Source organism: Alligator sinensis, unplaced genomic scaffold (assembly GCF_000455745.1).
Source record: "Alligator sinensis unplaced genomic scaffold, ASM45574v1 scaffold428_1, whole genome shotgun sequence".
Lineage (NCBI taxonomy): Eukaryota > Metazoa > Chordata > Crocodylia > Alligatoridae > Alligator > Alligator sinensis.
The window spans coordinates 3,517,436-3,528,089 of NW_005841919.1; the positions used below are offsets into that span (position 1 = coordinate 3,517,436).

Sequence of the window (10,654 nt, forward strand, 5' to 3'; positions counted from 1 at the left end):
GCGGGGCGCCAGCCACGGGGCGAGGGAGGGGTCACTTTCCCCCACCTGTGCTCAGCACCAGCTTGTAACTTGCCCCACGCTGGCTCCGAGCTTGCCTGTCAGGGCTGCACTGCGACAGCAGCAGCTGTGGCCCCACTGCTTGCTGCTCTGGGCAGTGTTTGCTGCTGCTGCCCGCCTGGAGCTCATGCACTGGGCAGCAGCAGCAAACACTGCCCAGCATGGCAAGCAGAGGGGGGCCGCAGCTACTGCCGCCATCGCAGTGCAGCCCTGACGGGTGAGCCTGGAGCTGGCCTGGGGCCCAGGCTGGCAGCGGGGGTGGGTTACAAGCTGGTGCTGAGCATGGTGGGGAAAAGCGGCTCATGCCCAGTGCCCCATGCTGCAGCCACTTGCAGCCTGCATGGGGCTGCCTGTGCCTGCTCAGGACAGCCCTGCGCGGGCTGTGAGTGGCTGCAGCAGGGAGCTCTGGGCACAGGGAGAGGGAGGGGCCGCTTTTTCCCGCACTCAGCACCAGTTTGTCCCCTGCCTTCCCCCCCCCGCCCCCACCTTACCTGCGCTTCCTGCACGAGTGTAGCCACATGGTCACAGGCCAGAAGCCCCTGCTGGGGCTTCCAGCTGGGGAAACTGGGCCAGGTGGGCTCTGCTGTTGAATGAGCTCTCCATGGCTTCCCCTGGGTTCTACTGCATTTGGTTCCTGTCATCTTTGACAGGAACCAAGGACAGATCAATTTTAATTTTCTAAACATTTTTAGGGGCCCCATGGGCTGGATGGATTGGCCTCGTGGGCTGGATCCAGCCTGCGGGCTGTATTTTGCCCACCCCTGTCATATACACACTGGAGATCTGTCCAGCTCCCAGATCAGTATGATGTCCTTCATGCTAGTCATTGAAATTTTATACAACCTTCTACGTTTCACAATGGTAAGCCTCCTCTTGTCTGTTTTAAAATCAGCAACAGAAATGAATATCATACTGCATAAAATGCAGTAAATATGACTGAAGAGAGCCATTCTCCTCTTAAAATCCATATGAGAAATATTTAGGTTTAAAATGCTCTAGGTGACCAGAGATTATGGCTATCAGCTATCTGTGATGCAGAATGTAGAGGTCACAAGTGCAAAGTTTATTTATATGGGGTTTTACAGGTCTCCCAGTTTCAGGGATAGAGTTAAGGTTATTTGGGAGAGCTCTTTAATCTTTTTTTTTTTTATACAATTCAACTTTTTAATAAAATATTTATTTCAGTAATAAAACTAGAAGAATGGGAATGTATAGTATTTTTAATAATGTTCTTTTCATTCCTCCCTCGTCTTGCAAGTTATGAATATATATTTAGATTCTTTGTTCCAACACAATTAAGTGTTTTGTCCAGTAATGCTAATTAGAATTCAGTAATTTCTAGCGATGCCATTAGAACAACAAATCTTAAGAAACTGTGTGGAGGCAGGCATATTCCTGCTTCATTTCAGAGCCACTCACGACTTTCAGAATGACCTCCTTCCGGGCACTGTGAATTCCTTGTTGTTAGCAATTTGAAATTGCAAAAGTGACATCAAAGCAACGGTAAGGGTCTGAATTTAATACATTCTAATTTAATGTATTCTTTGCAATATTTAGGCACAATAGCATACATTTTGGAAGTGCACTGTAGTTAGGGTACACCCACTGTGCCTTGTTAGTTGAGGATGTATGGGAAATTTCTACTCTAACTTTGGATTTCTTTGCTTTTATGAATTTAATCTAGGCCCCAGGGCTACATGTACAATGAAGATTAGACACGTTAACATTCATTACTGTTAACAGTAGTTGCACACACAACCACTGTGATTAACACAGAAAATTAGCTTTTTCAAATTTCCTTTCTGATTGCTTGTATGGGTTAAAAAAGCACTTTAACTGAAATGTTTTGTATATGACCAATGCTTGTTAATTTATGTATGCTGGGCTCAATCCTGAATGGGACCCACCTCTTTGGCACTGATCTAGCAAAACACTTAATCATGGGAGTAGACCTATTCCATGCCTAAAGATAAGCAGGTCTTTAAATGCTTAGTTTGACTAAGGCCAATTTAGCCATAATGCCTTAACTCTGATATTTCCTAATATTTGAGTGCTCAAATTTGAATAATAGAATTTGAAGTTTAATGTTTTTCCTGCCTTATATGTATGCACATATATACACACGTGCACATACACATAACATAATTGCACATGAATATAAATCCAATATATATGGGTTTGCCTTTTGCTGAGGGGAATGTAGAATGGGTTCTTGGATGCTATCAATTATTTTCTAATTTAGGGGATTAGAAGCAATTGCTTTTTTTTTTTTTTTTTTAATTTAGGGAATTAGAAGCAATTTCTTTTTTTTTTTTTTTTTTTTTACAGAGTTGTATTTTTAATTTATAACATAGATGCTGAGAGCCTAAGACAGGTGTTTTCATGTATTATAAATCAAAAGAAACATTGTGTATGTAATATACACATACAGAGAGACATATCCATCTTCACTGTTTCCTTGCTAAAGGAAAACTAAAGTACATTTGAAACCAATCAGTTCTCTTTTTATTACATATACTCCCAAAGCAAAGAAGTGCCCAGGCAGATTTTGCTCAAATGTTGCAAATAAACACATCCTTTGTTTGACAACCTGCAAAACAACTTTTAATTTATAGCACCACAGTTTCAAGGATAAAAAATATTAATGAAAACTACATGCTTTCAGACCCAGAGCTGCAGAACTAAGAAGCTGTAATATCACCAATATGGGCACTTGGTTTTTGATTCAGCCTATCAGGCTAGGGGCAGACATTCAAAAAGCCAGCCTGAATTGATTCAATCTTTGAAGGTTAGGCCCTGGCAGGCTTGAGTAAGACTAAGGAGGGGTTCAAACCCACACCTTGGTCTGCGGGGTTTGGAGGGAAGAAGGAGTGCAGTGAGACCCCTGTGGCTGGGGGGCAGGGAACAAGGAGGAAGAGGAGGAGGGGACAGCTCTGCCCATCTAAGTAGCTCCCATACTACCAAGATCAATCCTGGCACAGAGCGCTGCCCAGCCCCAGAGAAGGACTCTTCCCCCTCCTTCCTCTCCCCTATGGCTGCAAGGTGGGGAGGGGGGCTCTGTGCGGTGCTGGATGCGGGACTCTTCCTTCTCCTCCTCCCTTGCCCCCGTCCCCCACTCCATGTGGGGCTGCCTGACCCGGCCCAGCCTGGCCGCAGGGAGCAGCTGTCACTGAGCCACAGTCCCTGGGGGTGGCCCCTCCCCTGTGGCCCAGCCTGGCCCAGTTGAGCCCTGGCTGAGGCAGGGAAGAGAGGGGCTGCTTTGCCCTGGCTGCAGTCCCCTAGTGGTGGGGGTGGGAATTAACTCCCTCCTTGCCCCCTTAGCTTTAATGGAGCCATGCTGGGACAGCTGTGGTCTCTGCTGGTGAGACAGACAGAGAAGGGAGGGCGGGAATAAACCCCCTCCTGGGTAGTCTGACAGAGGCTGCTGCCCTTCCTCATCCCCTCACTGCTCCAGCAATGGGACATGGCCAGATGCTGTGTTGGCATGGCCCTGTTAAGGTGAAGGGAACAGAGATGGGGATAATTCCTCCCTTTGTCCCTTCTGCCCCAGGGACCAAAGCTGGGGTCTTCCAACCCGGGCCACCCCCTGCCCCGGCAGATAGGCAGACCCTAGGTGTGGTGGGGGAGGGGAAGGAGGGAAGAATTAACTCCTTCCCTGCTCACTTTGCCTTAACGGGGCCATGCCAGCTGGTGTCTTGCCATGTCCCTGCCCCTGTTCAGGCTAGACAGCAGAGGGGCAGGGCCAGCCCTGCTTTGTTGGAGCAGAGAGCCCTGCCCAGAGAGCATACTGGGATGCTGGCGGACTCTTGTTTAACTTAAACCAGGAAGGGGTATGGAACAGACATTGCATAAACCAGTTTAAGCTCAATTCAATTCTATTACATTCAACTAGGTTTATTTCAAACTGGTTTTGGCCATTTTGATACTGGTTTATGTGCACTGAGCATATGTTCTGTTACAGGTTTAAACTAGTTTCTGATCACTTAAACCAGTTTGTGTGTAAAACCTTTCCCTAGCATCTCAGACTTACACATCTAGCCACATGCTGTACTGAAAAGGAATGGGGTTGAAGTCAAGCATGCTCTGAGTCATACTGCTGCACCAAGGCTAGGTTGGGGGTGGGAAGTTTTTTGATTCATACTGGAACAAGATATGTCCCTTTGTGAATGTAACCATCAGACTTTGATGGCAGCCACAGACACAGAGCTAAATAAGAAGACAACCACTGTCAGTGGGAAGAACAGACATAGACAGGCTGGCATATTGGGTGGATTGGAACCAGCTGAAGGTCAACATTGAGAAATGTAAAGTGCTCCACCTGGGGCTGAACAATCCCCTATACACCTACAGGTTTGGCAACACCAGTCTGACCAGCACTACTAATGAAAGGGATCTGGGGGTAATAACAGACCACAGTATGAACATAAGCCAGCAGTGCAGCACTGTTGCCAACAGGGCAAATAATACTCTGGCATGTATCAATCAATGCATCTCCAGAAAAACCAAAGAAGTGATTCTTCCACTCTACTCAAATTTGGTGAGACTGCAGCTGGAGTACTGAGTCCAATTCTGGGTGCTGCACTTTAACAAGAACGGGGTAAAGCTTGAGAGAGTCCAGAGAAGGGCCACCTGTATGATCAGAGACTTGAACAGCAAGCCATACAAGGAAGGGCTGAGGGACCTGGGACTCTTCAGCTTGAAAAAGAGAAGGCTGAGAGGGGATTTGGGGGGAATACATCAAGGGCTCGGTGAACAACCGTTCACCAGGGCACCCTTGGGGAAAACCAGGAATAATAGTCACAAACTCCCAGAAGACTGTTTCAGGCTCAACATTAGGACACATTTCTTCATAGCTAGGGTATCAAGACTGTGGAATAAGCTTCCTTCAGAGGTGGTGCAATTGCCTACCCTGGAAATCTTCAAAAGGAGACTGGATGATCACCTTACTGGGGTCACTTGACCCCAGTTGTCTTTCCTGCTGGGTGCAGGGGGGCTGGACTTGATGATCTTCTGAGGTCCCTTCCAGCCTCACAATCTATGAATCTCTGAATATGAATCTATGAATGAGTCTAAAACATCACCTTGCCATGCATGAGAAGGCGTATGGTGAGTGTGACGTTGAGGCCTCCTTCAGTCACTTTTGTGTCTTTCGTGTTCATCCTGCCTGGTCTTTTCAATACTTGAAAGCAGTTTGGTATTTTTTCACTTAATAAACCTGCAGAAAGAAAAAAAAAGGCACCATTGAGTGGCTGAATTTCTAAGCTGAAAATACTGTGTTTCACAAACCAATTAACATCCATCCCTTTGATTTTTCCCAAATATGGTTTAGCACTCAAAAAGCTGCTTGGATTATGTTTTTTTCTGGGTCTTAAGTATCTCATCCAGTGGGTGATAAACATCCCTTTTTGAGGCTTTGTGTTCTGAACTTGAGAGCTAAAACAACACACCAGAACCTGTGGCAACAAAGTAAAACTTGCTTCTTTACATGGTTACAGGTATATTGTTCATGCATATGAGAGTGTGTATGTGTGCGCATGAGAATTCCAATTTTATTTTTAAACTCCATGTCATTTTCTTCAATATTGGAGAATAGAGACAATTCTATTTCCCTCCCTCCCTCCCTCTCTTTCTCCACGGCTAGGGACAAATATTGCCTGACCCTGAATTGATTCAACCTTTGTAGGTTAGTCTAACCTGCCTAGGTTGAACTGGTTTGCAACTGCATAGACATTCCCTCTGGACTGAAGAAATGCAGCCCTCCCTTCCCTTCCACTATGCTGAGCTGAGGGGAGTGTGGCCAGGCCCTGGCAAGACCTCTGGTTAGGGAGGGGTGTAAACCCCCACCTTGCCTGCACCATCCTAGGCTTTTCCCCACTCAGTGCTCAAGCAGTGGGAGTGCTGCCAGACCTCAGCCTCCAGCTAGCACTCTGAGGCAAATGGGGTGTGTGCAGTGCATGCATCTGTTGAGGACAGTGAACTTTTCAGTCTCCTTCTCCCTGTTTCTTCATACTGTCTGCAAATCTGACAGGTGAGGGAGCCAGAAGGGGACTGATAACACAGTGTTTACCAGCCCATCAACAAAACAAAAGCCTCTCTCACTATTTCAAGTTCTTCTTAAACCATTTTTTCCAAGGAAGGAATGGAAGGACATTACCATCTGACTTGTTGATTAGCTCCAAAAAGTCCTATGCTGACCCTTCCTGCCTGCCTGTCCCAGTGAAATTAGAGATACACACACACAGACACCTCTCAGCATTAGCTAGCATACCACATGCCTAGGGTCCATGGGGCTGGGGTCTGTGCTGTGGGAGATGGGAGGGAGGGAGCGAGGGAGGGAGAGGAATTCCTACTTGAGCAGGAAGCAGCGAATGGGGCAGGGGGAAGCAAGGCAGACCCTGTTGTGCCTGCAGTCTCTGCTGGAGCTCTGGCTAGGGAGCAGAGGGGTGGGGCCAGTCCTGTTCTCTGGAGCAGACAGAACTGCCCAGAGCTGCAAAGCAACTGGGATGCTGGGGGACTCTGGCTTAAACTAGGAAGGGGTCTGGGACAGACAGTACATAAACTGGTTTGACCCAAATCAGTCAAGTCTGATACTGTATTCAACCAGGTTTATCTTAAACCATTTTCAGCCACTTTGAAACTGGTTTATGTGCACTGAATTTATGTTCTATTACAGGTTTAAACCAGTTTCTGGTCATTTAAACTGGTTTATCTGTAATGTCTGTCCCTAGCACATCTGTTACCTTCTTGCTCCTCCAGGAGATAATTTTATTTTCTCTCCAGTTACTTCAGTTCTGACCCTAACCACATATCCCTACCATCAACAGCAGTTGACACATAATCAAAGACATGCGAGTAACCAAGAGCCACTTGCTACTGTAAATCTGGGTGCTGTCAATTTTGTTTTTGTCTAGGAAGCCCAGAGGTGTCTCAGTCTTTCAAAGGCCAAAGCTCAGTCTCAGCCTTAAATGGAAAAATGTTTCTTAATTCCTGATGACAAATTACAGACTTGCAGTAATTTATAAAGTCATAAATATCCTGAAATACTAATGAAAGCTGCAAGGACTGGCTTTGAAGGGGTAAACAAGGTCTATTATGAGTCTCTTCATGCAAGGATATTTATCATTACAAATGAAGAAGAGGGAAGGGGGCAACATCACCAGAGGCAGGCAACTCTCAAAGCAGAGCAGGCTCAAAGCTTCCTTGTAGACTCTAGTTATTTTTGTCCTTTTCAGGCCTATCTGAAAGTAAGCAGGAGCCCTGAAGTCTCACACAGAGCAGAATGCCATGTTCAGAGCAATGACCAAAAAGAAAAAGAAAAAAGAAAAAAGAAAACTCACAAACAAAGCATGGCTCACTTCTTGCAATGAAGGTGCAGTATTAAGGATAATGTTGTTCATCCCTATAGCAGTGAGAACGGAAACTGTATGGCCAGACTGTTCAGACAAACTGTTCTTGGGTGGTCTGACCAGACTGAAGAGGCTAATGCACATCCTTAAGGGACCGCTATGCAGGGAGTGGTCCCGGAGCCATAGATACTGTCTCACCAGCAGCAGAGTGCAGAGCACTCCCCATGTATATAACATGGGAGTGGATGCACCTCCTGGGTCATTAATCCACTCTCCTGATGTCACAGGCCACCATGTGTTATCGCCAGGGATCTTGGTTTTCTCTGGTTAAAATATATATATCTCTATATGTTAGTGGTGTTTCATTTTAATCACAGAAAATGTGGATTTTGGGTTACTTTTTTTAATCCAAAAATTGGGGATTTTTTTATTTCAGAGAAAACCAGGATCCCTGGTTATCACTTCCTTCATAAATTGATCAAGCACCATTTTAGAAGTAATGCATTGGTCTACTCCTACTGGGAGGCTGCTCCAGAACCTTACTGCTTGGGTGGTTAGACACCCTCCTCTGATTTCCAGCCTGGCCAATTTATATTTGGCCATGACCACTGTGGATCTGGACAGTAGGACTGTGGGTCTGAAGATGAAGTAGTTTCTCTAACATTTCAGCGGGAGTAACATTGGTGGCCTTAGGCCTGTAGAAAGTCTGCAACCCAACAATGTAAAAGGCAAGGAGAGAAAGAGAGAGAGTGAATGTGTGTGCCAGAAGAGATACTTGACTCTTTTCCCTTGGGAATTGACTAGTGGTTCCCAAGCACAGAAAGTAACTGGCTCTTCTCCGTCCACTTGATTGCTAGGATTGATTATCCCCAGACTGACTAGCCAAAAGGCCACTGTGCCCCTTATTGCCACATGCTGGCCAAGTGATTGTGCTCTGGGAGAGGACTGACCAATAAGCAAGAGCACAGTAGGAACTCTTGTATTTTAATGCTGTTGTCTAATCTACGGCCAAGCGTCTTTATTTATTATTATTATTATTATTATTATTATTGTTACTACTACTACTACTACTACTACTACTACTGAGGCTCCCTATCTACATACAGTGTCTCTGAGTGAGGAGAAAAGTGTCAAAACCCAGTGATTTTTGGTACCTCGGCACAATGGGATTTTCTTGCCACATGAGAGCCTCTTGCACAGTGAGGGTTTTGCTGCACAGAGAAACCTCGGTGCAAGAGAATTCCCGCCAATTTGCAGGATGTATTTCTTCCTTGCAGCACAGAAATGCACGGTGCAAAGAGTTCCCGCTATTTGAATGCAAATTTGTGTCCCGCTATTGGCCAGTGCTAAATTATTCACACGTGGCGGCTAATAATTGGCTTGCTGGCCGTTTAAAAATTTGTGCGACTTCCGCCCAAGTCAAAGAACTTTGAGCACGCTGCAGAGTGCCTCTAAAGAGATCTGACTTGTGGCTAGCTGATCGATAGACTGATCACCTATCGATCTTTCTTCCCGTCGTCGAGCGCAATCCCAGACGTACCCTTTTCCCGCCGGCTTGATTTACGGATGGATTCACTGGCTTGGGCCCCGCCAGCTGGAACAACTCATGTGGTTGTTCAGATGACTGGACCAGCTGCGTCGCAACTCCACGCGGCGTAAGTAAATGTTTTTGCAACCATTAAACCTTGTCTGCCTCTCCGTTCACCAGCCCGCCCTGACGAACAAGCAATTTCTAAATCACCTCGAGTCGGCTCTGGCCGTCCGAAACAAAAAGCAAAATGGAGTCTAATGAACATGCTACCTAAACTAGGGAACAGAACTTCTTGCTGTACCACTGCTGAATTGTGTTAATGCCTGAAAATCTGGGGGGTGAAAACAGCCATGTGGACATCTAAAGTAGGGTTGTCCAACTCTCAGTGACCAGGGGTCCAAAGGCCCTGTACTCCCCCTGACCAGCAGGGGCTGCATATCTCATGGCCATCCCCCCACCTTCCAGCTGCACAGCATAAGAGCTCCCCTGTTTGCTGCACTATGCAGGTCCCCTCCCACTGCTGCACTGTGCACCTCTACCCCCCACTGCACTGCATGTCCACATACCCCACCATACCGTGGCACCCTCACTAACCCTGGCTGCAACACAGTGAACTGCCCTGCTCCCTGACATGGGGGCAGACAATGAAAATCAGAGGAGGGACGCAGAGCCCAGAGACTCCAGCTTCTGTTGCAGCCAGAGCAATGTGGGGAGCAGTAGTCAGGCAGGAGATTGGGGGCCACAACATAACCCTTCATGGGCTACATGGAATCCATGGACTGCCAGTTTGATAGTTGCAGTCTATAGCACAAGCAATAGCCTAGTGCTCTTTATGGGTGTAGGTCAGGGGTGTCCAACCTTTTTGAATGTGGGGCTGGATCATGAACTTTTTATTACCCAGTGGGCTGGCGAGCCATATTCAAAGACCTCACAGGAAGTGGTATCACATCAGGAAGTGATGTCACATGACCTTTGACACCAATGAAGTTGCAGGAAGTGACAATGAAATGGGTCTAAATAACCAGTTCAAAACTCTCCCTCTATAGCATCCACCTCTGCCACTGTTCGGGACAAGATACTGAGCTAGATGGACCATGGGGCTGACCAAGCATGCCACTTTTTATGCTCTTATGTTCAGAAGCTCTTATGTTCTTTGGCTGAGCTTCCAAACTATGGCTGAGATTTGCAAAAAGGGGTAGCTAGGCATGTTACAAAGTTGTCATAAAGATTTGGAGCTCTCTAAATCCCATTCATTTTAATGGAAGTTGGCCTTTTGACTCAGCTTTGAAAATCTCAGCCCAAGGTGCCAACCAAATAAGTCAAAATATATTTTGCATTTCTATGCAGTGCATCTATGTGGGGCTCTCCAAGCATTTTACAAACATGAAATGAACCTCAGGATGAGCCCAGCCAGAGGAGCAGGGGCTCAGCTGCACTTTCCCCCTCCCTACGGCTCCGCCACCACTTCTGTTGGCTGGTGCTGACCCAGGCGGGTCTGTCCTATCCAGAGCAGCACGCAGCTGAAGCTGGCTTCCCACGTGCTACTGGGGATGGGAGGAGCCCGGACAGGTCAGCACCAGCCAGCAGAAGTGGCGGCGGAGCCATGTGCTGCTTGGGACTGACCAGCGCCGGTAGGGGGAAAGTGCAGCTGAGTCCCCTGCTGCTCCGGCCGGGCTCATCCTGTCCTGAGCAGCACGTGGCTACTCCTCTTCCCACACGC

General features: G+C 47.0%; 1 protein-coding gene across 10 annotated transcripts in view; it reads right to left on the minus strand.

Annotated features, from left to right (window-relative positions):
- Window positions 1–10,654, minus strand: part of LOC102369805 (poly(rC)-binding protein 3-like) — a 322,632-nt gene that overhangs the window by 99,464 nt on the left and 212,514 nt on the right. For all 10 annotated transcript variants that reach the window (XM_025198321.1, XM_025198316.1, XM_025198320.1 and 7 more), the window contains one exon: window positions 5,139–5,272. In XM_025198321.1, the coding sequence (XP_025054106.1) occupies window positions 5,139–5,216 (78 nt within the window). In that variant the 5' untranslated portion in view covers window positions 5,217–5,272. The remainder of the gene's footprint in view (window positions 1–5,138; window positions 5,273–10,654) is intronic.